A 27,385-nucleotide genomic window follows, 5' to 3' on the forward strand; every position below is an offset into this window, starting at 1 on the left:
TAATATTGGTTGTGGGGAGCCCGGGGCCTGGGAGTTGAAATGATCAGGTTGTGTGCCAATCTGGTCCTAAGTATGCTCTGAAGCACACTTACAGTCAATTGACCCTTTTCATTGCTCTCCTGCCTCTCGTCTGTAGTATACATTCTGGTGAGGGGGCAGTTTCTAGCGGTCTCCTTTCTCTGGGCCAGCCTCCAGCCTCACCCCGCCAGCAGACAAACCGCAGCCCAGAGAAAGGGCACGGGGCTAGCCAGGTCACGTTCAACGTTTGGATCCAAACTCTGGTTCAACTGATTGCTTTTGTTCTTCTGATGAAAATCGATGGCAAGATTGCGTGGGGCCTGGCTGCTTGCATCCCTTGACCACCCCCCATCCTGGCCCCCTGATTTCCAAAGGACCCCCACCCCTCCCCTGGCCTGCACACACTATTCCAAGAGCTCTCATTTCCCACGTGTTGTTGGAATACAAATACTACAATTTGTCCTGGGCCAGACCTTTTGTTCCCTTTCCTGCAGACTTGTTGATGGGAAAATTAGCTGTTTAGTAGGAGACAAAAAAAGAGGGAGGGTGTGTTGCCAGATTTGGGGTTTCTCAATTCTGAGCCTAAATACGAAGCCTTTTGAGTTGTGTGTTCTGCTTGCACTCTTTCTCTCTCTGAAAATCTTATTTCCTTGGCCATTGTTGAAGTGGGACACACATTCTTATTAAAAACAAAAACAAAACCTTGTTTTCATAGCAGCAAAGGCTTATATTTAGTTAGGAAAATATTCTTTTGAAATTCAATTTTCCCTGCTCCCCAGTGGTGCAAGGGGAAGGAAAAAAGTGGGGAAATCTGAAACGTTTCCCCGATGTCCTGAACTTGAAAAAGAGTAGAGTGGGCTTTCCAAATCGAGGCCTGTGTCCATTTCCCTCCCCCGGCCCCGCCACACACCGGTGATCCCAGTCTTCAGCTTCAGAAGCCATCAAGTGTTACCTGGGAAGAGCACTGTATGGTTCTGAGGCTGTATTAGTAGGCTGCCTGATTTGCTTTGAACAAAGGAATGGGCAGAGTTTTCTCTCCATAAAGTCAGCTTGAAACGTCAGAAAACCGGCCTGAGGCGTGTTTGGGATTCTAAGGAGTTTGTGTGTATAACTAATTCCAAGTGAAAGTCTTCAATGTAGAGAGACGTAGTATGGACTGATGGGGCAGGTGGGGCAGGGCAGGGGAGTGTGTCCCTGGCACTGCCTCTACTACCCACTCACTGTGACCTTGAGGTGGACACTCAGTGTGACCTTGTGGAGAGCATTCACTTAGTGTGACCTTGGGAAGCCCATTCACTGTGACCTTCAGAGACTGTCCACTGTGACTTTGGGGAGACTCATGTCACCCTCTGTGAACGCGGGGAAGTCATGCACTGAAACACTGAGGTGTTCACACTTTCCCCTGCCTCCGGCATCTGTCTGTAAAATAAGGCAGTTACAGAACTTCTGTTTCTCCTAATGTACCCTGTGGAAACATGCACACATGTGCAGGTGTATGCCAAGGGCTTTTTTTTTTTTTAACCACAATGCTTTTTGTAATTGCAAAAAATAGGAAACAATTTGGGAATCCATCAAGAGAAGTGTGGTTGAATACATCACGGCACATTCCTACCACGGAATGTTATGACATATTGGAAAAGGATGGGATTTCCATCCTTGTGGGATGCCGTGGGCAATTCCTACAAATGTAACATTGTATGAAAGAAGCCAGACACAAAAAAGGCCCATTGTGCACTATGCTGTATTCCCCCCAAATCCAGTCACTGAAGCCCTAACCAAGGCTTGGTATAATGTGATGGTATTTGGGGCTGGTGCCTTCAGGAGGTGATTAGCGTTAGATGAGATCAGGAGGGTGGGCCCCCCATCATGGGATTAGTGCCCTTATAAGACAAGAGAGCACCTTTGAGCTTGCTCTCCCCCCACCCCTCACCATGTGAAGACACAATGAGTGGCTGGCTATCTGCAAGCCAAGGAGAGCATTCTCCCCAGAGCCCACCCTGCTGGTGCCCTGATCTCCAACTTCAGCCTCCAGAAGGGTGAGCAAATAAATTTCTCTTGTATAAGCCACCCTGTCTATTGTCATGGCAGCCCCAGCTGACTAATGTAAGTACCTAGTATAAGAAGTTCAATGACTTCCAAGTATTTCAAGTTTAACAACAAACAAAACCAAGCTCTGGCCAAGTTAGGGGAGTGATTACCCTTGNTTCTGTCCTTGATCTTACTGTTGATCACATGAGTGCCTTTACTTTGTGAAAATTTATCATTCATGCCTGAGATATTTACACTTTTATGATGTGTGTTACATTTCAACAAAATTTACAAGAGAAAAGAACCCATCCAAACAAACAAAAGAAAAAGAATGATTATCAATAAAGAGAAAGGCTCATGACTCCTGTTTCAGTCATGTCTCTGTGATTGGCATCCACCCCAGTGCCTGGATGCATAAGTGTCTCATAAGTGCACACTGAAAGAAAAATTTGCTATGAAATTTACAAAAATGAACAGAGTAAAACTATATGTGCTGACACAGAAAGCTATCTGTGATATGTTTTGTGCTGAGTAATATTTATAGTATAATCTCTTTATGATTTAAAAAGTTCTAAGTGTATGTACACACATGTGCAGATCTAGACATAAATTTATATATGGACATTTTAGGTAGGGAGTCATTAATTTTTAACTTTTAATCTTTTGTGGGTTTGATTTTTCACAGCATTGAGGTATTTCTTTTATAAGTATAAAAAATAATAGTGAAGGGAAATAAAAGGGGAAAGGAGATGGAGGGTTTGGAGCAGATGGTGTCTAAGGTCCCCTCTTCCTGCTTTGGGGTCTGTGATTAACGTTGAGCACCTATGCGTCCAGCAATATTGATGGCTTCAGTTGTATAGCACAGAGTCTCCATTTGTGTGTGTGTGTGTGTGTGTGTATCTAGATCCAAGGCATTCAGCCTTGTCCTTTCCTATAGCTGTTGTCTTGGGTTTTTGCTGTACATTCTTTCTCCACATCAAGTTTGACATCTGGAAGCAAGGTGTAACGGATGTGCCTTAGGATGGTCATTCAAGGAGCGATTCCCAGCTTGCGCCCCTCCAGCCTCAGCCAGTCACGTGCTCATATCCATAAATCCACACTGTGGAGAAGGGTGTGGAGACGAGGGGGAGATGACAATTAGTTCTGCCCAGGGAAATCAGAGAGGGCTTCTCATAGGAGAGGGCGTCTTGGAAGTGGTCCTTGGAGAACGAGTAGGAGTTTGACAGCGGAGAATTGAGGAGGAGAATGTTCCAGATGGAGGGAACTGCACACACAAAGGCTTGGAGTCATGAGGGTTTGGATATTGGAGTCATGTAAGAGGGTAGTGTGACCAAGAACTCACGACATGGGTGGGTCAGTAGAAAGTGTGAGGGTTAAGGCTGCAAAAGCTGTTTGGAGCCACACTGAAGGTTTGGACTTCACAGTGATGATAATAGGGAGCCATAGATGATCTGAAGCAGGAGATTTATGCACACTGAAATGAGGCAGGAGGGAGCTTTTGCTCCTTCTGTTCTTTTCTCTCTCTCTCACCCTCCCTTCTAGAGAGGGAGACAGTCTCGGTAGACATTATAAGTTGGCAGGATTATGTTGTGAGAGGCAGCGGACACCAAGGTTTGCTGCCTTGGGGATGTTTTATGAGGAGGAACGGAGGGCCGGTGAAGCCACGCACGCTCTGGGTCCGGAAGTTACCCGTGTGACTCAGGGAGACCCTGAGAGCCTGGGGTGAGTGTGAACAGGTGAAGCAGAGGCAGGAGAGCAGAGAGAAGCCCACGTGGGCTCCGTGTGGTGAAGACTCACGTGGAGAAAAGAGTGTCCGCTTGTAGCATCCTGCGGACCCTGACTGTGCTCACGCTTGGCTGATGATTGATTCCGCCTCCCCCGCCGCCTAGCCGTGGCTCGTCCCCAGAGCGCATGCGCCTTGGTTAGAGCCCCTCCCCCTGGGCCCTGGCGCTGAGCTGGGGTGAGAGGAGGCGGGGCACAGCGTGGAGGTGGGTGGGGCGTGTGGGGGAGATTCAGAACCAGGCAGTCCCTACAAAGATGGGGAGGAATGATTGGCAGGTGGCGTCCATGGTGAGCAGAGGCTAGAGTTGAGGATAACTAGGGGGTTCCAGTTTGTGGCTGCAGGCATTTGTGCAGTGCGGCCAAGCAGAGGCCAAGGAAGGGAGGGGCTGGCCATGCAGGAAGATAATTAATCCGAGTCATGGCAGCGCATCTATCCTAGCTTAGGGCTTTGTCTCCAGCTGGCAAAAGACGGGAGGCCCAACATCAGGGCAGAGAGGAGAAATCGCTTCTGCCATTTTTGCCTTCATTGGGAGGCCCCTTAGTGGGGCTGTGTCTGATATCACTTGTGGCTCCAATACCCATCAGGGTCTCTGCGGGGAGTCAAAGCTTATTGGTGATGAGTGAAAAAATGCCCAGTTCCTAGTCCCAGCCAGCTCCTAGCTCCCCGTGTGGCCTTCAGAAGTCACTTCACATCTGGGGACCTCAGTGCGAAGCATGAAGCACATCTGTCCTAGACAAAATCCTAGACTGTGGCTTGCCACTCGCTGCCATGTGACCGTGGGGAAATCCCTTAGCCTGCCTCACTTTCCTCGTGTGTACCGTGCGGAGGTAGGACAAGGGATTTTTGAGATGCCAGCACGTGTTCATGACCCACATGCTGACCCTCTTCTGGCTGCTTCCCTTCCTTGCCGGGTGGTGGGGGAGGCACGGGCTGGACCCTGAAACACTGATGCCCGAAGCATCCCTCTGTGTCCCAGGACTAGGGGTTAGTGCTGTCCCGAGGCCTGGGGAGGCTGGCGTTGCCTCGCAAAGCAAATTGAATTTGTGGTTGAAAATTTAAGTGACCAAATGGACTGGCCTTTTCAAATTCCAAATTGGATTTGGAGACCAATGGATTGGATTAGGAGGAAGGGAGGGAGAACTGGAGGGATAGCTCCACGTGCGGGGACTTGCTGGTGGGCAGCCTTGCTCAGTATGAGATCAACATCTCTGACTTTTGCTGGAAACAAACCACTCTGTCCTCCTTGCCTGCCAGGAACCAGGAATGAAAACCTCCCCAAGTTTTTAGCCCAGAGAGGACATCAGCCAGGCCATAGAAACTGGCCCTCGTTGGCTGTGTCTGAAGCAGCCTGGCTGGTCATCACCTTGGAGCTGCTCAAGAGCCCTGTGAGTTGCACCTTCCAGAGTCGTGCCACGGGCTGCATCTCCAGCTGTCACCAGCCAGTTTCCCGACCCCACGGGGACAGAGCCTTTCTTATTTCCAGCTTCTGAGGAGCCTTAGTTTAGCATTTGAGCCTCAGGGCCAAGTGAATTCTCTTCTGCTGTCCCTGTAGTGAGGCACGTAGAGACTGAATTCTTCTGTTGTTGAAAAATGTGAAGGTCTAAAAACAGAAACAAACTTATATTAAAAAAATTTTTTTTTAGTTTTGAGAGGAAGAGAGAGAGCAGGGAAGGGCAGAGAGAGGGAGAATCTCAAGCAGGCTCTGCACTGTCAGCACAGAGCCCAACACGGGGCTTGAGCTCATGATCTGTGAGATCATGACCTGAGCAAAATCAAGAGTCAGATGCTCAACTGACTGAGCCACCAATGTGCCTCTAATATTTAAAAATTATTCATTCTCTCTCTCATTCTCTCTCTCTCTCTCTCTCTCTCTCTCTCCCCCCACCCTGCCCCCGATGACAGAACAAATTCATCTTTGGAGAAACCTGCTGAGAAGTCCAGAAGTAAGGTGATAAAGTTTTTCCATGCTAATGTGGACTGTGAATTATTATCATCATATATGTTTATGGAGCACCTGTTATTCTCCAGGCCCCTTTCAGAGTCCTACGCATGTAGCAGTGAACAAAACAGACAACAGTCTGTCCTCATGGAGCCTACAGTCTGCTTTTAGGGTAATTCAATAGATCTTAAACAAAGTAAATAGGAAAGTAAGATGATTGATGTGTTGGGTAGTAGTAAGTGCTATGAAGAAAAACAAAAGCAGGAACCAGAATAGGGCACTGGAGATTTGCTGGTGGTGATAGTGTGTGTGCGCATGCGTGTGTGTGTGTGGTGTTCAATTTTGAAGAGAAGACCAGGGATGGCCTCATTGGGAAGGTGACATTTGAGAAAGGCATGAAGAGAAAAGGCATGAAGAGAAAAGGGAGTGAATTGTGTGGAGGTCTGGAAGGGAATTCCAGGCAGAGGAAACAGTCAGTGCAAAGGCCCTGAGGTGGGAGTGTGCTTGGTGTGGTCTGGGAACAGGAGGCTGGTGAGGCTGGAGTGGGGATAGTGGGGGAACATGGCAGTGACGATGGTAGTGGAGGGAGGTGCAGGTTGTCCCTCACAGGCCGCAGCAAGGGCTTGGCTTTCGGTACCAGCGAGATGGCAGCCAGGAGGGTGTTGAAAGAGGAGAGCTATTGTGTGACCGTTGGCTGTTATAAAAGCATCAGTCTGAGGGACCTGTTGACACAGGCTCTGGGGGTGGAGGGGACGAGGGGAGCAGCAGGAAGACCAGGGAGGAAGCCCCTGCAGTGACCCAGGAGACAGGGGAGGGGCCTCAGACACGCGTGGGAGCAAGTGGTCAGAATGTGATGTGGCCTAGACACAGTGTGACTTGCTGACACTGGAGAGTTGTTTGGGGGGTGGTGGGTGAGGGAAGAGAGGAGTCAGGGGTGGACATCAAGAATTCAGGGTGGGTGAGGGAAAGAGGGAAGTCAGGGGTGGACATCAGGAGTTCGGGGGGTGGGTGAGGGAAGAGGGCAGTCAGCGGTGGATGTCAGGAGTTGGGGTTGGCCAGGTGGGCTTGGAGATGTTTGTTACACATCCGAGCAGGTCCATGTAGACGCCCTCACGGGGCAGAGCATCTACAGTTCATGGTGCTGCCTGAGGTCACTACCCCAGCAGCTGCTGTGATGTGAAGGGATATGGCAATCCCCCTGTCTTCGTGAACCGCGACGCAGGGAGAGATCCTATCTAGGCCACTGTCCGGGGAAGATGTGCAGGTAGGAAGTCAGCTGGGGTGCTCTTGGGATCAGCTGTGTGAAGGAAAGTGGAGGCAGCCCAGGCCTCAGCCACCTGACTCTCAAGCCAGAGTGGCTTGGGAAACAGGCTCCCCTTCCAGGGTGGCCCAGGTGAGGCCTTGGCTCTGGGCTTTGATCAATCACTGCTACCTGAGCTGGGGTGTGTGTGCCTGGTGCCTGCCCCCCCCTTAAAGCACCCCACTGCAGGGAAGGAACCAGACCCTTATAAGATGGTAGCAGACCAGAGTCTATTCAGAAAGTTGGTGCATTTGGGGTTCCCTGAAGAGTCAAGACTGGTGGAATCGAGGAGCTGCAATGTGCCCATGGTCTAGGTTACGTTTCTTTTGTGCTTCATGATTTCCCCAGCTGAGTTTTGTGAAGTGAGTCTGCCTTGTTCTAGAGACTTACAGACAGGGCCTAGTTCATGTCCATGAGGGGAGGGGGAAGGAGCAGAGGTCTGGAGGAGGTGAAAGAAGGGGAGAGCCTCAGACCAGGGTGCACAAGTGTGAACCCAGTGCATATTAGTGCAATGGTGAGCATTCCTCAGGAACTTCCAGAAAGACCTGGGCGGGATGCTTGTTGAAGTGTGGCTTTCCTGTTGTCAGAGTAACAGAGGTTCAGACTGTTGTCACTCAGCCAGAAAAGGGGAGGGTGGAAGGGTGACCTTCTAGAAGGCCAAGGAATTGCAGGAATAACTCCTCCATTGTTTTCCTGGTCAGCCAGGAAGAACACTGGGTAGCCAGACTTACAGGGACCAGGCTGTTTTCTGATGTGAAGACCACGTCACTGTGGTCACTTCCCCCTCCTCCCCCCACTCCCCGGCTTCTTACAATGACACACCACAATGCACACAAGTGTTCGGTAGTTTCTACTTTAGGGCCTTAGTGCCAACAGATCTTGCTTGAATCCTGGCTTTGCCGCACATTAGCTGTGTGACCTTAGTTAAGTCACTCACCTTCTCTGAGTCTCTGTTTTTTTATCTATAGAGAAAAATATCTACCTTATGGGTTGTGTGAGGGTTTATGCGGGAAAGCACCCATGAAAGCATCTCCATTCATCGCTGGCAATTCATGGGAGGCATCAGAAGAACTCAGTGTTGCTTTCTGTCTCTGTTGTCAGAAGCGTGTGACTTGAACCCAAAGGGATGTGTCAGCCTCGCTGGCTGTCAGGGAGAGGGGGTGCTTGGGTGCAGTGTTCCAGGAATCTGCCGCTTGGGCAAACTTCTTATTTGTGTCAAGACCATTCTCTTCCACTCTATCCTTGATTCCTGCCATGAGTACCACTGGTCTCCAGCCACCAGCCTGCAGATAAGCCAGTAACAATGTTATCGCAGCTGCCAGGCCCTTTGGGGCATAATTTCTTTGTTGGGCAGTCTTGGCTCCTGTGGGGGGTTCTGGGTGGATCCAGGTTTAGACAAAGTGCTGAGAGAGTCTGGGGCAGGGCCTGGCTCCTAGTAGGTGCTCAGTGAGTGTTCTCTGGGTGAATGAGTGATGGAACGCTCTATTAGATGGTGGGCAAGACCTTTATCTGGAAAGGACAAGACTGGATTTGGAACCAGAGCTCACATCTCGCTGTGTGACAGAGGGACAAGGCCGGACTGTGAGTCAGGAGGCCCCAGGCTGCCTCCTGACTGTGTGATCCTGGGCAGCTCACTTCATCTTTTTGAGCTTTTGAGAAACATCTGTCACTCACGCACACATAAAAATAAGAACATCTGTCACGTGGAGCATAACAGTTTGTAAACTGTGAGGTGCGGTATAAATAGAAAACAGCAAGTGTTGATGAGGAGTAACTGGGGTCCTGGGGCCCTGTGGGTGGGAATGTAAAATGGTGCAGCTGCTGTGGAAAATAGTACAGCGGTTGCTCAAAAAACTAAAAATAGAGCTACCATGTGGTCCAGCAATTCTGCTTCTGGGAATATACCCAAAAGATCCATCTGAAGACAGGGTCTTGAAGAGATATTTGCACTCCCATGTCCATAGCAGCATGATTCACAGTAGCCAAGAGGTAAAAGCAGCTCCGATGTCTATCAGTGGGTGAAAGGATAAAGAAAATGTGTTCTATACATAGAAAGGAACATTATTCAGCCTTAAAAAGGCAGAAAACTCTAATATGTGCTACCGTGTAGATGAGCCTTGGTGAAATAAGCCAGGCACAAAGGGACGAATACTGTATGATTCCACTTATCTGAGGTTCCAGGGTCTTCATTCCTAGAGACAGAAAGTAGAACGGTGGTTGGCAGGGGCTGGCGGAGAGGGAATGAGGAGTTCAAAGCGCACAGAATTTCAGTGGAGCATGAAGGGAAAGTTCTCCAGAGGGATGGTGGTGATGGATGTAGCCTGTGAATACAGTTAATGATGCTGAACCGTTCACTTAAAAATAGTAAAGCTGGTAGATTTCATGTTACGAGACATTTTCCACGATAACATTTTTAAAGTACTTTACGGCCATCACCACCATTGTGACAACACCTTGCCTTGACTGGAATTGAGCCTTTCACTTGCCTACATGTAAAAATGGCCAAATCCTGAATAATTTAAAATTCTGGGTGAGTTCTTGGTGCCGTCAGCTTGTCAGCAGATGGTTACGCGTCTGTATTTGAGGGTCCTAGGGTTGGTTACTCAGCGTGGGGCTGCCACCCACTGAGGCAACAGCTGTGATTCTAAAATGCCTCCCCAATTCTCATTGTGCTTATTACTGTCACCCCCATAAGGCTGGTGGCCTTCAAGGAAGAAAATGAAAACCCATGAGTTGATGAGAGACTGACCCCACTCTAGTACCTACCTTGCTAGCATGTCTTCATCTGGAGTCCAAGGAAGTACCCCATTCCTCCATGAGAAGGAAAACCTAAGACAGATGGTGAGGTAACCACATTAAACATCTAATGGTTGCATCTTAAAATGACTCTTGTATGAAAGAAGTTGGAATGCTCAATTACCCTGAGTGGTTTCCTTATGTTGGTATTTTTAAAAGTGTAGACAACCTGAGTTGGACTTGCTTGGAGCTCTTGTAAAAAGAGATACAACCCAGGATTCTACCTCAAACATACTTAATCAGGATTTCTGGGGGTGCAGCCTGGGAATCTGTATTATTTACAGACTGCTTCCTACCAACTGGACTGAGAAACTAGAGCCCAGGGCCAGCCCAGGTGAATTAATTAGGAAGCCTAGGAGACACAGTGGCCATCTTGGGTAGCCACCATTTTGGTGGGAGAAAAAATAGTGGTGGTCACCAAGGGGACGAGCTATAGTGGGAGGGAATTGGAAAGCAGGGCACTTGGCTAACTGATAATTTCTGATCATGTCTTTAGTCCCAGAAGATACAACTGCTGCTCCCTTTTTGCTAGAGTCTAGAGATTGAAGTTACTTTTCTCTTTTTAAAAAAATGTTTTAATATTTACTTCTGAGAGATAGAGAGTATGAGCAGAGGAGGGGCAGAGAGAGAGAGGGAGACAGAGAATCTGAAGCAGGCCCCAGGCTCTGAGCTGCGAGCAGAGCAGAGCCCGACACAGGGCTTGATCCCATGAACCATGAGATCACGACCTGAGCTGAAGTCAGATTCTTAACTGACTGAGCCACCCAGGCACCCCCAGAGATGGTAGTTTTGATAGATGTATTGTGTGCAAGGAAGGCAAATCTATATTCAGAGTATCTGTTTCAGAAGAACAATGCGCTACCCTTTCCATGATAGAAGTGGTTAAATGTAATCAACTTGCCACCAGCTAGCTGGCTAATCACCTCAGAGAATAGCTCCATATTGGGGCTCAGTGTTGGTCTTTGCTGCTGGCAGCCTGGGCATTTAGCTGCAGCCAGGCTAGCACTGCTGAGCAGAAACCCATGCACAACTTCCTTCCCTGTCCCTTTGACCATCCTGGCAATGGCAGCGGTGGCTAAGGAAAGACCTGACTGGTGTGCCCACAATTGGGTCATGTCATCAACACTTGATTCCTGAAATCCCCCTCTGCTGAAGTTGGTTAGCAGCAACATGGGATATATTCCTTATCCATTCAGAGAAATCTCTCAGTATACCTCTTCCTCAAACCTCCTGTCACCAGTTTTCCAGTGATGTTCCTCCCAAAGTTCCTGACCATCCCGTTAAGCCATTTTCCATAGCCCATGAACTGGTGTAGACCAGTTCCCTTCCCTTGTGGCCATTTCTTCTTGCAGGCAAAATGCACAGCCAGGTGCATTGTTCACAGTTCTTCCCCCCCGGGGGCATTTCCCCTCACCTGCCCTCCAGGGATGCCCAAAAAGGAACCCTTGGGCTTTGAACACAGGTTATACCTCTGAAGCCATGAACTGTTATATTGTATTACTGCCCACTTTGTGTAATTGTCATGCTTCTGCTTTAATCTTCAGATAGGCCCAATCAAACGGAAAGAAGCTTTACACTTTACTCACTAGACAGACCCTCCCTTTGGTAAATTGCAAATGGTCCCCCATTTGCTCTCAGCTCTCAGCACACCTGCTCATTAGTGAGTGTCCGGAGAGTACATTCTGCCACCTCTTCCCCCAGGACAGTCATTTAAATACTCCAAGGTAGGGGTGCCTGGGTAGCTCAGTCGGTTAAGTGTCCAACTTTGGCTCAGGTCATGATCTCGCAGGTTGTGGGTTCGAGTCCCACGTTGGGTTCTGTGCAGGCAGCTCAGAGCCTGGAGCCTGTTTCAGATTCTGTGTCTCCCTCTCTCTCTGCCCTTCCCCTGCTCATGCTCTGTCTCTCTCTGTTTCAAAAATAAACAAGAACTATAAAAAATGTTTAAAAATACTCGAAAGTATTTGTTAAACCCTTCCGTTTCTCTTGCCATCATATTCAACTGCAGTCATACAATGTGATTTCTTGACTTCCTTCTAAACCCTCCACCACCCTGACCTGTTTCCCTCAGCCACATATCCTTCAGACCCAGAGATCATCCAGTGAGGTTACATAGACTTTGTTTCCAAGAACAAACAAGGTTTGCAGTCAGAAATGAATGGGTGGAGTCAGCTCTTGGGCAGCTATCTTCATCCAGGGAATGTTTCATGAGTACTTACCATGAATAGAACGCATAGTGATGGGTCATATCCATGGACTTCTGAGGACTGGTTCAGGAAGAAGAGCTCTAAGGAACCCACTTGCTGACATCAATAGCAGGGACATAGAATGAGTGTAAGAAGCCTGGCACACAGATCTTGCCTGTCTTCTCACACCAAAGCCCCTTTGTTACAAGCAGGAGGTGGGGACCAGTATTAGCTTCATGCTGGCCTGCGTCCTAGAATTAATGAAGATTGTTCCTGCTCACACCATGAATACTAGGTGGCAAGGGGTATATTACTTGCCCTTAGTCACTCAAGCACACGGTTACTGACTGCTTTCCTGTCCTGTCTTCATGCCTAAGTAAGATTAGAAAGGTCTAATAGTTGGTTTATTTATCTTCTGTGTATTTTAAGAGATGTTTATTAACATGCACAGCAAGTGACTACCACACGCTTTGGTCTGAATGCTCATTCTTAAGATAAAACTTATGGTTATCTACATTTCTGCAGGCTCCAGATTTCTGATTTCTTTAATACTCAGCTCTATTTAATATTCTGTTCCTTTTGTTTGCCACTAAAATAATTTCCTATACTTGTTTCTTTCAAATGCTGCTGAGGGATTTAAGCAAACATATATTGCTGCTTAAAAAGTACTTGAGGTGTAATAGTGGTTTATTGTTTTAGTTAAGCCTCATGTAGTCTGTCTGTATATCTATCTATCCATTCACCCATCCATCCATCCATCCATCCATCCATCCATCCATCCATCCATCATCTGTCTATTGTGTTTAGGCTCAAACACACACACACACACACACACACACAAACACAGACATACACATACAGACATAGACAGACATAGACACATATACACAACATGTTTAGAGTAAAATATGTGCACACACAGACATACACATTCATGGTAATCTTGTTACCATGGAGTTAGTTCTACAAGCGCTTAAAAATTGCTGAATGTATAAAGGTATTATAAGACTATATCCAGTAGGGTACATATAGTGTCCATAAAAATAAAACCCTGTATTTATTTTTCAAGATCTGGGTCTTTCTCATGAACATGCAGTAATGAAACTTACATAATTCTCAAATTTAAGAAATTTGGTGCTCCTACCAGCCATAAAAAACCTATTTGTGACATCTTCCTGTGTTTAAGAAGCATTTGCCAAATTGTACCGCTAGCATTCTGTTGGGGGTGAGCAGTGAATGGTGATGGTGAAAGAGGGACAGAGAGACCAAAGGCACTTTGTGGGATTCCTTGAAACCATCTGCGCATGACCTGTGGCCATCCAAGACAAGCCGCTGACAAGTTGGTCACAGTGCTTCCCTTGGTAAGTGCAAAAGCCAGTCTTCACTGAAGGAAATCATAGTACAACCCTCTGGCCACTGCTGGGTGGGCAAGCAGGGAATGGGGTACTTGCTTCACCCTATGGAGCAAGGCTGCTTTGGCCCAGGCGTGGGACGTCATTGCCAAGAATGCAGGGCTGTTGACTCCAGCTTACAACTGTCTGCTTCCACCTCCAGGAGACCCAGGTCCAGACTCCTCCAGAAGAGAGGAGTGGTCCTCTAAGTGTTGGGTAGAAGTGTTTTCAAACTCCAGTGCAAAAGGCTCAGGAAGAGACTTTGAAAAGCCCACAGATGCTTCACGGGGAGCTAGCCTGGGGTGGTGAGAGCAGTGGCTTGCAGCCTGTGTTGGGCACTGGCTCTGCCAATCACGTGCCGCATGGCTTCGGAGCACCACCTCATGGTCCCAGCCTCATTGCCTCCCCAGTGAGATGAGGAGGTTGGCACTAGAGACTTCAGAGATGCCACCCATATCTTCTCTTCCCCTGGAGGAGGTAACCTCTGTGTGTTATTACATGTCTCTGTATCCCCTCCTCTGTGACCTGACGACACTTAGAAGCCTGCCTCCAACAGATAAGCAAGCTAGCACAGTGGTCAAGAGCTCCGACTCATGAGTCACACAGATGAGGGTTTGAATCCCAGCTCAGAAAAATGGGCACCAGTGACTAGAGGCACCCTGTGAGAGCCTGGCAAGTAGAAGTTCTTGTGAGTAGGAGCTCCAAGGACCCCTGCAGATTGGGTCCAGAGCAGCAGCTCTGAGGGCCACTCTGCTCCCCTGAGATGTTTCCCTCTGTTGTATTCAAATCGGGTAACAATGGGCCTGGCATTCTGGGAGGGGCTGTGGGTGGTCCCTCAGATCCCAGCGGCCTGAGCCCACTGGGAGGGCAGACACCTCCTTGGCTGGACGTCTGCACCATGGACAGGGATCTGAGTGAAGACGACAGTAAGTACAGCTAGGGCGACCTAGGGCGCCCACTTCTGTGGCCACTGCTGACCAGAACCTTCCCTCTGGCCTCCGTGCTGTCTTCATTTCTAGGTCTGTGTTGCTGAGAGGATCCCTTCTTTCCTTCCTTCCCTCCTTCCTTCCTTAAAGCTCATTTGCAGCCTCCTGGCTGTTCTTCAATTAGGTGCCTCTGGGCAGTGGGGGAGGATGGTAACAACCAGAACTTTTCTCCCTGATCACGGTAACACTGTCCAAGTCTTGCTTTCTTCAGTCTTCCTTTCTCTGGCTCACAGCACCCCCACCCCCACCCCCNGGGCTCTGTTCTGAGATAAAGTTAATTTTAAAGAAATGTCATGGAAGGGCTTTACTTATGATCTTCCTCTTGCAAAGAGCTGCTTGTTCATTACCACTTGAGAAACAGACCTCATAACCCCAAGGCTATCATTCCTGGGACAGAAATACAATACAATCTAAGGACTATTTAAAGAGATAAAGAAGGAAATGGCAGTTTAGGAAGAAATGTGCTATGTTTTTAAAAATGTGCTATGTTTTGATCCTGATTTGGAAGGAGCAATGTGGCAGACTATCAGAATGGGGATTGGGAGGCTAGGGTTCAGGCCCTGCCTCTGCTTGTGAATTGGCTGTGTGACCTCAGGCAAGTCATTTAACCTCTATGAGCCTCAGTTTCCCCATCTATAAAAGGAGATGAGTCAGGAGTTCTTAATTTAAGGAACATGAAGGTGAGGGCAAAATGTTGTAGGAATATACTTTTCTGGGGGGCAGAAAAGCATTGTCAGCGTTCATTTGAGTCCCAGAGAGGCCTGTGACACTAGTAAGTACATTTTCACAGTCTCCAAACTTGGTGACTTTGAAGGTCCCACACTATTGTCTTTCATGTAGGCATCTCAAAGCTTTAAGTTTCAGAGCTGAGGTGGGATATGAAATAAACCCATGTGAATCTTAGAATTTAAATTTTTGTTTGAATCCCTTTTTGTATTGAAGTGGGAGACTGTATAGAGATATTTTAGCATGTATTTGAGCAGGATCTGATCTCTGATGTATTGAAAATTGTGTATTCATAGTCTTATAAGCTTCTACTTATATTAAAATGAAATTTTTCCTCTTCAAAACACTGCTCATTAGCAGTCTTGCAATTTATAATCAGAGATTCTCTTAGTGGCAATGGGCTAGATCAGATCTGGAGTCAGATCCAAGCTCTGCCTCCTGACTGCTGGCTGATTTTGCTCAAGTCACTTAACCTCTCTGAGCTACACTTCCCACAATTAACATAGAGATCATGTCATCTTGAAGAATTAGTAAAAGATTAATTAGATGACAAGTGCCTACAACATCACTCAGAATAGAGTCGGCATGGAATAAATGTTGACTCTAGAAAATTATCGGATTAATGTCTTCCGGAGTTTTAGAATTAAATGTCCTATTCATGAAAAATATCACCTGTACTGTTTCTGTTTTGGCATCATGACTTTTGGTAAGCCAGGTGAGAGTAGGGTAAACTCTTTAGTTCCCTTAAAATTCTAAAAACTCTGATTCTGTCTTAGGGTCACCCTCCATGCTGGTTTCCAATATAATTGAAACTTTGGGTCTACTGCAGGGTATGGGACTATCCAGAAAAAGTTTTTATTTTTTTAATGTTTATTTTTGAGAGAGAGAGAGAAAGAGAGAGAGAGAGAGTAAGTGCACAATAGTGGTAGAGGCAGAGAGAGAGGAGACAGAGAATCTGAAGCAGGCTCCAGGCTCTGAGCTGTCAGCAAAGAGCCCAACACGGGGCTCGAACCCACAAACTGTGAGATTATCATGTGAACTGAAGTTGGACTGAGCCACCCAGGCGCCCCCAGAAAAGTTTTTAGAAGCAACACTAATGAAATCTGGAACTCGGTCAATATTTGCCCGGATTTCAGAAAGGGAGACTGCTAGGCGACTGCCATTTATCCCAAATGAATTACTCTCCCCAGTCACGAAAATGTTGTCCCTTCAGGTTTTGAGTCTGTAATGTGGGCAGCTTCAGAGAAAGAATATCTTCTTCTTTTTTTTTTAATAGTTTATTGTCAAGTTGGTTTCCATATAACACCCAGTGCTCATCCCCACAAGTGCCCTCCTCCATGCCCATCACCCCCCCCTTCCCCCCACATCCATCAGTCCTCAGTTTGTTCTCAGCATTCAGGAGTCTCTCATGGTTTACCTCCCTCCTTCTCCCCCACTATTTCCCCCCTTCTTCTCTTCTAACAGTGACACACTTTGGGACCAAAGTGGACATGGATAGAGACATTCTGGGATGTGGCACCCATGTGGCAGTCACCGTGAAGACCTCTTAGCACTGCCACCGTGGCTGCTGGGACGCCTCTGACAGCAATCTCGGCTGGAGGCAGCATCTCCTGTTATTGGTTGGGACACATCTAGTGATGGGCTGGTCCCCCTTCCATAGCTGAGGTCATGAGGAACTCTTTCCTACATTGCATTGATATCTCTTTCCCTGGAACTCTTTGGTGGACTCTTAGGTCTTGATTCTATCCCCCACCCCCAAGGCTACTCAGAACATGTCTGTTCCCTGTTTAAAATAAGAAGCCTTCAGAGTCTACTTTTCTAGCATGACCAGGTCCTGTTTTTCCAGTGGTCCCAGATGTAATGTCATTTCAATTGCTCTTCTCTTATAGGGAGATGTCCCAGCCTAAAGATGAAGAAGAAAAATCCCCTCCCCTATTCTAAAAATCATATCCCTTGTAATAGAACTTATTTTGTTACAGACAGAGCCCCCTCCCAGAAATGGTATGCAAGAACCTCTTCAAATAAGATAGGGTCCCCCATAATTTGAGGAGGGGGCTACTGCCATTCTGGACAATAGGACCTAGGTGGCACCTCCTTTCTCTTGGGCCCTGATAGCTGGGCAGTGCTCAGAGCAGTGATCTGAGGCCATCAGTGACCCACTTCCCTTAGTACCCTAGCCAACTCTGTTCCCCAAAGGCTTGTTCCTTAGCGTTCCCCCCACCCCAGCTCTGAGTTGGAGACTAGAGACTGGGTTAAGCTATCAGAATAAGATGGTGGGAAAGATGCTGGACTCCCGGCCGGGGCCCAGCTTCCAAGAGCCTTGGTGGCTGACTGTGGTGCCTTAGCATATTTCACACACCCCTTAGGATGGAGGCCTGGCCACCAGGCATGCAGTCCTCCCTGCCAACTTGGTTCTGGCCTCCTGGGTCCCATCTAGTCTTCCCTGCAGACGTGACATTTCCGGAAGGAGCTTGTGGGCCCCACAATTCCTAATGGAAAGATAGAGTGTCCCCGTTGGGGAACAAGGAATAAAATGCTTTAGTGAAATCATGTTACAGCTCAGAAAGCATCATCCCAAGGACTCTCCCAAATCATCGGCAGAGACCTCTCTTGTCCATCTTCCCAAGTGCTCCTGTCAGTGACCGTACTCCCTGAGCCCTCTTGTAGGGAAAGAAGACCAGAGCCCTAAACAGTAAAGTGGCTTCCCCCCCAGACCACGCAGTAGGCTAGCTATTTGGTGCTGTGCTCATGGCTGGGGAATAAGGACGATTCATTGGTCTGCCTTCCAAGTTTTCAAAGCCCAGTGGGGGAGGCAGACCCCAGGTGGATGTTTTACAAATAACTCTTGGAAGCCATTTGGCAGAAGCCAAATGAGTGGAGCAAAGTACTGAGGGGCACGGAGAGGGGGACCCACATCCAGGCAGGCTTTGCAGGTCAGGTCTAGGCCGAGCCCAGCCTAATGGGGTGAGGGTGTGTGTGTCATGGGCAGGAACAGCCAGAACAAGGGGCCTGGGAGGAATGGCATGGTGCGTGTGCCAGGGTGAATGCAAACATCAGTGTCCCCAGGGGACAAGGCCGTGCTTGCAAATCCCACCCCCCACACCCTATCTTGGCATGATGACACTTCGACAAAGCAAGTGTTCCACATCCCATCTAATTGAAAATCCGCTGTGGCATTTGCCGGGTTCTCCCCTGGCGTCCCAGAGAGGCCTGCAGAATGCCAAGGAAAACTTCTCCCTGTTTCTCTTGAAGCTGGTCTCGCTCCCATGGTGGGCTTCGTGTTTGCTCTCCCAGATGTGTTCTCAATGGCTCCCACCTCAAAGCTCCCCACACCCCCTCTCCTCTCTCGAGCCTTAAGCAGGCTCTTCTCTCAGTTCCCCCATTCTGCTCTGTTCTTTATCCCCACCCCCTCCCCTTCCCACAGCTGACTGTTTTCTCTCACTCTGCTCTGGGCTGCATGGGAAGGCTTTTCCCCTCGGGGGAGAGGAGACTAGAGTCTTTTCTTCCTGTCCCACAGGTGCTATAGGGCCAGTTATTACAGAGCCTTCTCCGCTACAGGAGATCAGATGTTAGCTGTGGGCAGTAGTGAGCCACTGCGGTGTTTAAGAGATGGGATGTCCCGGTCAGACTTTCTGGTCTTGCTACAAAGACTTTTATTTTTGTTTTACTTTTATTTTTTTTATTTTTAAGCTTTTTCTTATTTTTTAAAGTTTATTTATTCATTTGAGAGAGAGAGTGAGCAGAGGAGGGTCAGAGAGAGAGAGAGAGTGAGAGCTCCAAGCAGGCTCCACATGGTCAGCACAGAGCCTGATGAGGGGCCCGAACCCACAATCTGTGAGATCGTGACCTGAGCTGAAAGCAAGAGTTGGATGCTTAACTGACTGAGCCCCCCAGGTGCCCCAGTACGAAGACTTTTAAATAACGTAGCCAATTATTTGTTCTTCTTGGCAAAGGAGGACTTTTTTCTTTCCTTTCTCTTGTGATTACCTGACTCTCCTGTTTTTATTATTTTCGACTGTGATAAAATACACATCACATGAAAGTTGCCATTCTAACCATCTTTAATGGTGCTGCCCAGCGACATTAAATACATTCCTGTTCTTGTGGGAATATGATCGCCGCCATGCATCTCCGGTAGTCCCTTCATCTCTGACCCCATGAAACAACAGCCCCCCGCACGCCTGTCCTCTTTGCTCCTGGCCAACACCATCCCTTTTATGTCTGTGTGGATTAGACCCCCTGAGTCTCTCCTGCCCCATCTTAAGGGTATAGATCACAGTGCATTTTTGTGCATCGACTATATACAGGAAGGGGGCTTCCCTGTCTTAAAGGGGCTCTCACCCCTGTTGGAAGAGGCAAGAGATGAAATAAACAAAAGCAAGGTGGCACTAGGGAGCCGTGTGAGCAGAGAAGTGGCATGATTTTAGTGCTTTTAAGACGATTAGTACTGGAATCCGAGGCAGGAGGTGTGGACTCCTTTTATCCTCTGAAATAAAGGGAATGGCATTTTAAAAAGTGGAAGTTAAAGAGGTTGTCCAGTGCTTACACTCTGCTCCACCAGAAAAATTCCTTTCTACACAAAAGAAAAGGAGCTGGGGCTGGTGAGCACCACCTTAGGGATGCTTTGCAAAGCTTTCTCAGCGACTGCTTGATGCCATTGGTGTGGAGCAGTACCATGTTTAGCCAAGTGGAAAGGCCATTGGCTTAGAATTAGGATCTGAGGGTTTTTAAAATTTTTTTAACAATTATTTATTTTTCAGAGACAGAGCATGAGCAGGGGAGGGGCAGAGAGAGAGAGGGAGACACAGAATCAGAAGCAGGCTCCAGGCTCTGAGCTGTCAGCACAGAGCCCCATAAGGGGCTCAAACCCACGAACTGAGAGATTATGACCTGAGCGGAAGTCAGACGCTTAACTGATGAGCCACACGGGTGCTCTAGGATGTGAGTTTTAACTACTCTTTCTTTCTGGCTCTGCTATGAATGTTTGAGCTCGTTGTCCCAAATCCCATCTCTGAGTCTCATCTTGTTCTTCTTCGAAGCAGAGAAAACAGGGGCTGTCACGAAGTGCAAAAGAGATCATGCCGGCACCATCCCTTTGTGAGCCTCAGGACACAATGCCTGTATAGGGTGGGGTGGCCCTGTGGAACTCAGCCCCAACCCCATGGAAACAGTGATGTGGCTGGCTGGGGGCTCCCTTCGAAGTGCCCCACGCTGGGCGTCACACAATGACCCATGACGTCCACATTCCTGTTGTGCCCGCTGAGATATGCACAGGAAATGATGCATCTGCCTGTAGTTCAGCCTGGAGTCCTTTATTTTTGGACATAACATAATGGCACAACTAATTTAGTTCTGACGAATTACTACTGCCCTGAGAGGTCAGGGTGGCTCCTCGTTGATGGATGGAGCTCTGAGTTTCCCACCTCTCATTCTTCCCCTCTTCCTGCCTCTTTGTTTGGTTTCCAGCTGGACATAGCAGCCATATGGCATTTCTCTGTCTTCTAGCACTGGAGACTATGGATGCCTCAGCAGACTCCAGACTTCCGAGTTGGGTGGGGGGCCTTCCCTGGGGAGAGGGCTATGAAGGTCTTGCCTTTCTTTCTGTGCTTGACATTTTCACCTCTTGTCCCCTGGCTTAAAGGAGCACAAAGAAAGAGGAAGACTTGCCCTCCTCAGGTCTAAGGCATTGACTGAACATTATTAAATGCCAGGCTTGAGGCCATGAGCTGTGTGCACCCTGTCTCATTAGATGGGCACTGATATCATCCCCTGTTTCACAGCTGGGGGATGGGGTTACTTCTGCAAGGATGTGTGGCTGGTACAGAGTCATGTAGTGCTTGACTCAGATGTATCATAGTCTGAGTCATTTTTTTTTTTTATGTTTTTATTTTTATTTTTTTAAGTAGTCTCTCCCCTCCTTAAAAGGCTAATTTGGGGAGTGAGAGCCAGTTGGTTCTCATTCGCTATGACACATGTCAGCATTAGGGTTGTCCACATTTTAGCATCCGTTGGAGAAAGTTTCTGGAATGATGGGGCACCAGGTTGCTGATATAACGGAGATTTGACTTGGCTTGGGTCAACAGAGCATAGAAACTGTAACAGAGACTATGGTCCATGGAAAGCAGCTTGAGTAGTAGGGACCTCCTGGCATCACGGGCCCTTGTGACAGAGTAGACGTCTTCGGTGGTTCCTAACCACCTTGCCTCAGGAATTCTGACTCCAGACACTCTTGGCTACAGTCCAACTCTGACCTTCATCCTTAATTCTGATAAATGGGCTCATGGATTCAAATTCCAGCCTTCCTCTTTGTGACCCCCTCAAACATATCTACAAAGTAGATGGGGTGGGAAAAATACAGCTCAAGGGCCAAGTCTGACCCACTGCCTGTTTTTGTGAAGTTTTATCAGAACAAAGTCATGCTTATTCAGTTGTGCATTATCTACTGCTGCTTTCATCTGAGTGGAGTAATTGAAACAGGCCGTATGGGCCACAAAATCTACAATATTTACTCCCTGGCCATTTGCAGAAAATATTTGCAGATCCCTGGTGGTGAAAATAGCTTAAAATGATAATAAACTTAGTAGGAGCAAACAATATTGAGAACCAAGTTATGAATAATAGTTCCCAGTGAATTATCATGTCGAGGATTTCAGGACACGTGGGCAGGCACCTCTGTGCAGCTCTGGGATGGTGTCTCCTTGCGTCACACCCACATCTGTCCCAGGTCTCTCACCTGTTTCTGTGCAGAATCATTTGCTTACAAAGTTAAGTTTTCCTGCTCCAAAAGGCACCTCTGTATCTAGAAACACTCTCTTATCTCAGCTTCCTTTGTAAATTTCCTGCAAGGAGAAAACTTAGTGATTTCTTATTGTCAGAGGACCGAGACCTAATTTGAAGGGAGTGGTAGAATGAGAAGGTTCATTTGTCTTAATGATATCCCTCCTCCCTCCATTGTTCTCAGCCCACTTCCTGATAGCCTCCGCTGCTCCAGTTTACAAGATCTGTTTCTTCTTCTGGTCTCTGTTTTTATTAAGCTTGAAAGGACAGGACATATTATTTCTTTATTTTTGTAAAGGGAAAGAGCTATTAGGCTTTCAAGAGCTGAAAATAAAAAGGCAGGATCTAGGGGGTAAAACAGACTAGCCATTGACCTGAGTGTGTTCAGTGATTTCATGCAGAGCTAATTCCGACCATTTATCAGGTTGCCCTTTTAAAGTCAACTTCCCATAATAAAATTGGCCACTGGGAAGACAGAGCTGAGGGGTTCTTGTCCCCCAGCTTGGGAGCTTCAGGTTTGAGGGGTGGCCTGATGTGGTGGAACTGGAGCAAGGAGTGTCTATCCTGCTCTGATTTCATGGCTGTGTACCCTCTGAATACGCTCTGAGCCTCAGACTCCTCATGTCAAGTGGAGTCAGAAGTCCCACCTTCTATATAACCAGGTGGGTGAGTGGGGTGTAGCAACAGGTGTGAGGAGGTACTTTATGAGTTGTCTAGCATTTCTGGGGGCCAGTGCTTATATTATGCTTTCCTCTTTGCAGTCTCAGGGCTGTGTATCTCTGTCATAGCCTGCAGATCAAGTTGAGGTGTTTTTTAAAATTTAAATTTACATTGGGGCACCTTGGTGGCTCAATTGGTTAAGTGTCAGACTCTTGATCTCAGCTCAGGTCATGATCTCACGGTTTGTGAAACTAAGCCCCACGTGGGGCTCTGTGCTGACAGCATGGAGCCTGCATGGGATTCTCTCTATCTGCCTCCCCCCTCAAATAAGTAACTAAAAGTTAACAAAATAAATTTAAATTTAAAATTTGAGAATTGAAATGTAATTAACACACAGTGTTATATTAGATTCAGGTGTATAAGTTGAGGTTTTAACAGCAGATATATAGTGAGTGACCCTTCCACAGGGGTTGCCTCAGGGGAAGTACGTGGGAAGGACATGGACTTTGGAGAGTGACAAGTCTTGCTCTCAATCCAGTGCATCACTCACTGGCCATGTGATCTTAGACAAGCCACAGCCTTTCTAAGCCCATTTCCTCTCTGGGAGAATGGGGTAATATTATGTGTCAGTTTGGATCACCCAAGAAGCAGATACCAAGATGGCATTAGATGTGTCTGAGGTCCCTTGGAAACATATGTGAAGGGAAGAGAGGAGGGGGTGGCAGCAAGGGTGGGCAGGGACCCCCTGCAGGCTACACTGCAGGTTGGACCCCTGTGAGAGGAGACAGGGAGGGAAGGGAGGAGCCCCGACCATGGTGTGGTCCTGAGAAAGTCTTGCTAGGTTTGTGGGGGGTCCCAGAGCAAAGATTTCCTGATGTGGGAAACAAAGGCAGATGGAAATGGCGGATAAAATTGAATTTCCTTATAATCTGCAGCCCATTGATGAGTACTTAAGGCAGGCAGGGTATGGCGTTTCTCCAGGAACTCCCTGCTGTCTTGGTGGTGATGCTTTAGAGGAGAAAACAGCTGTGGCTTGTTGGTAACTAACTAGGCCCCCGGTATCCTCTTGAGTTTTCTTTGGCATGTGAAAATCCCTTTGAAAATTTCCCTTTGACTCTACCTCCCCCAACTCCCGAGTGTGTGATCGGTCTCTCCTCACAGTCCTCGGGGTAGCTCTTCCTTCCCATGAGTCCTGCCCCCGGGCTTTAATAAAATCATCTTTTTGCATTGAAGACATCCCAAGAATTCTTTCTTGGCGGTCGGCTCGGGACCCCACCATGACTCTACCCCATTAGAGGAAGCTGCACCAAAAACGACTCCACATCTTAAACAACAACCATTTTATTGTAGTTCATGATTTTGTGGGTCAGGAATTTGGGCAGACTCAGCTGACTAATTCATCTGCTCCTTGTATCATTGATTAGGGTCTGTCTTCGTCAGTTTGGGCTGCTGTGACAAAACACCATGGACTTCCTGGCTTAAACAATATTTATTTCTCTAGTTCTGCAAGCTGGTAATTCCAAGATCAAGGCACCCATAGACCCGCTATCTGCTGAGAGTCCACTTCTGGCTTGTAGACAGCTACCTTCTCACTGTGTGCTCACAGGGCAGAGGAAGAAAGATCCTTGGACTCTGGACTCCTTCCTTTGCTGGCAGGGCACTGACCCCACCACATGACCCCATCGAAACCTAATCACTTCCCCCAAAGGTCCTACCTTGTCATACTATTCGGGGTTTCAACATATGAATATGGGGGTGGGACACAGACCTGCAGTCCATGACAGGGTCACTCAACGGTATTCAGCAGGCAGCTGGTCTGGCCTGGCGGGTCCATGATGGCTTTGCTCAGATGCCTGGTGGCTCAGTAGGATGGTGGAGTGGCTAGCAGACTGGGCTCTGCTGGGCCTCTCTCCATGTAGTCTTATAGCCTGCCTATAGTCCATGTGGTCTCCCCAGTAGGATAGCTGATATATACATGGAAGTTCAGGGCTCACGAGGGAGTGCCCCAAGAGAGAGTGCTTCAAGAGGAAGTGCTCCAAAAGAGGGTACTCCAAGTGGGAGTGCTCCAAGAGACAAGAAGTAGAAGCTGTGGTTTCTTCATTGCTTCCCCTGTGTTCCCTTGCATGAAGCAGCCTCAAGCCTGCCCAGGTTCAGGGGAAGAGACACAGACACACCACTTGAAGACCGAAGCATCAAAGTGTGACCATCTCTAATTCAGTACCTGTCTCCTAGGGTCATGGAATATGATCATGTTACTATAGCACCTGTCATGGGGATTGGCACAGAGTAGACACCCAGCAAACAGGAGCTGCCATTCTGAGTGTTTTTCTCATCATTATTATCGCTGCTACCACCACACCCCCATCCCATCCCTGCCTGCTCTGCAGATGTGTTCTGTGTCCCATGGTGCCAGAGTGACATTGGCTTAGTTAAGCTGTGAGCCTTTTTATAACACGCCCACCCGGGCATATCAGCTTCCTGGCAAAGTCAGCGCTGACTCCCCGCCTCCCAGAGGCTCAGGACCGCCCTCCTTCCACAGGTGTGGTGGACCTCAGCTTTGAGGCTGAGAGTCCGGTGGCGCCCCCAGCTGAACTCCTGGAGCGACTGCCCAGCTATGACTGGCTTTTTCAAGGAGGTGGTAAGTCTGTGGGGTCTTGGTTCCTACAGCCTCTTGCTGGGGCTTATGCTGGTTGGGGAGACCTACCTGGAAGAGGCCAGTGCTGGGATAACCCCCTTTCCCTGGGGGCCCCTGGGAAGCCTCTTGTCACCATTGGGAGGGAAAAGGAGCACATGGAGACATCAACCCTATGTCCATGAACATTCCATGACCATATTCATGTGTATTTAAGACTGGAATCAGTGGTGAGAACCACTTTTTCTTGCATTAGATGCATTAGGATGTGAGGTTCTTTCCTCTTGTCTCATCCAGCCTTACATTCAGCCAGTCTATTCTTCCTTCACCCTGCAAATACCTGTGCCTTTGAGCCAGGATGTTGAGCCCCTGACTCTTCCCCTCTCCCCCAGGACAGCAGATATTCTTCCCACCTTCGGAGGCTCCAGGGAGAGCTCTGGAGCAAAGGTGCTGGTCCTCGTTTCTGGAGCACAGGTGAGCTGCGGTGCTATCACACAGGATCACATGTGGTGACCCTCACATCACCATGCCCCTCCCCCACCATGCCAAGAGCCCTCCTCGGGGATTTTAGGGTCTACAGAGCTCAGCCCTGACAGTGCATCAGGAGCCCAGACCTACTGGATCAGATCCTCCAGGGATGGAGGCCAGGAATGTGTACTTTACCAAGCCCTTTCGGCTGTTTGGCTACCAAACTGGGATTGAGAAGCATAGTGTTGACCAGGGGTTGTGAACTACAGCTCCCTGGGCCAAATCCAGCCACTGCTTGTTTTTGTAAATCAAGTCTTATTGGAACAGAGCCATGTCATTTATTCACTTACTGTCTGTGGCTGCTTTTGTACTATGACAGCAGAGGTGAGTGATGGAGGCAGAGATTGTATGGCCCATGAAGCTAAACTATTTACTCTCTAGTCCTTTGCAGAAGGTGTTTGCTGACCCCCTGGACCCAGGACCCTGGACAGAGCTCTGGCTTTCCAGCCAGCCAGCTTTGTGCAGGGAGAAGGTGGAACCCTCCCCCCACCCCCGCCGCCACTTTCTGGGTCTGGCCTCTTGGCTGGGTGGCTGTATCCTGCCTTCAAGGAGTCTCCTGGCTGCTCCTGGCCCCACTGCTGCCTGGAGTGCCTCCCCTTCTCCTCCCTGGCTGCCCACCTTCCATGCCCGGGGCAGACCCTGCTTTTTCTGTGGAGTGCTCTCAGCCACTCTGGGCCCCACGCCTCCTGCATGCATGCAGGCCCGTCAGTGCACCAGGCCAGAGGTGCTGGAGACATCGTGGTGCATGAGAGGGGCTTGCTGTGTGCAGTCCGGCTGCTGTGGAGGAGTAAATGAAGATGTGAGGGAGGAAGAAGGAGGGGCTTCTGCTTCCTGGAGGTCTTGGCAGAGAGGGCTTTACCAGGAGGGGACATGGCAGCTGGGCCTCAGGAAAGAGCTTTCCAGGAGAGAGAGGCATCCAGAGAGAAGGCCGAGGAAGGGGCCATTTGTGGTCGGCCTTCCACCCAGGGCCACGCTGGCCCAGCAGGCTCACGGTGGGTCCCCGTGGGCTCCGTGGCCTGGTCGTTCTTGGCGGGGGTTTTCTCGTGAACACTGCTCATAGCTCCTCTGGCTGAGGGCAAGGTCCCCAAGGGCAGGAGTGTGGTCTAGCCTAACTTTGCTTCCCCCCAGCTGTGTGACATCTTCTTCAGACCTCAGTTTTCCTCATCTGTAAAATGGCCTGATTCATCTATAAGTGTGTGTGTGTGTGTGTGTGTGTGTGTGTGTACATGCATGTGTGTTCTAAAATTGTCTCAGCTCTTCTCCTGAGCCCCGAACCTCAGCCACAGCAGAAGTGCTGTCCTCTGGACATCTGTTCACACAGTCCCTCTGCCAGAGTTGCCTTCCCCAGATGGACCCCTGAGTGTCTCTCCATCACTGGGCCCACGGCTTGTTCCTTACCTTCTCCTGACCTCCGTTTCCAATCGCATCAAGCGGGGTCTGGCTGGCCCTGATGAGCCTGCAGGCCCTTTCCAGAGATGCTGCTTCTGTGGTCTGTCCCCAGCAGAGTCCCCTTGGTGACAGAGGAAGTGGCCCGCGAAGCCCTCCTTAGCTTCGTGAGCTCCAAATGCTGCTACGGCAGCACAGTTGCCGGTGACCTCATCATCCAGGGACTGAAGCAGCAGACGCTGTGCTGGGGAA

General features: G+C 48.6%; 1 protein-coding gene across 1 annotated transcript in view; it reads left to right on the forward strand.

Moving 5' to 3' along the window:
• The window catches only part of SSUH2 (ssu-2 homolog), a 70,819-nt gene that overhangs the window by 29,481 nt on the left and 13,953 nt on the right, over window positions 1–27,385 (forward strand). The window contains exons 4-6 of the mRNA XM_077763748.1: window positions 25,127–25,225; window positions 25,612–25,693; window positions 27,252–27,374. Coding sequence (XP_077619874.1) covers window positions 25,127–25,225; window positions 25,612–25,693; window positions 27,252–27,374 — 304 coding nt within the window. The remainder of the gene's footprint in view (window positions 1–25,126; window positions 25,226–25,611; window positions 25,694–27,251; window positions 27,375–27,385) is intronic.

This window comes from Crocuta crocuta, unplaced genomic scaffold (genome assembly GCF_008692635.1).
Source record: "Crocuta crocuta isolate KB4526 unplaced genomic scaffold, BGI_CrCroc_1.0 scaffold184, whole genome shotgun sequence".
NCBI classification, from domain to species: domain Eukaryota; kingdom Metazoa; phylum Chordata; class Mammalia; order Carnivora; family Hyaenidae; genus Crocuta; species Crocuta crocuta.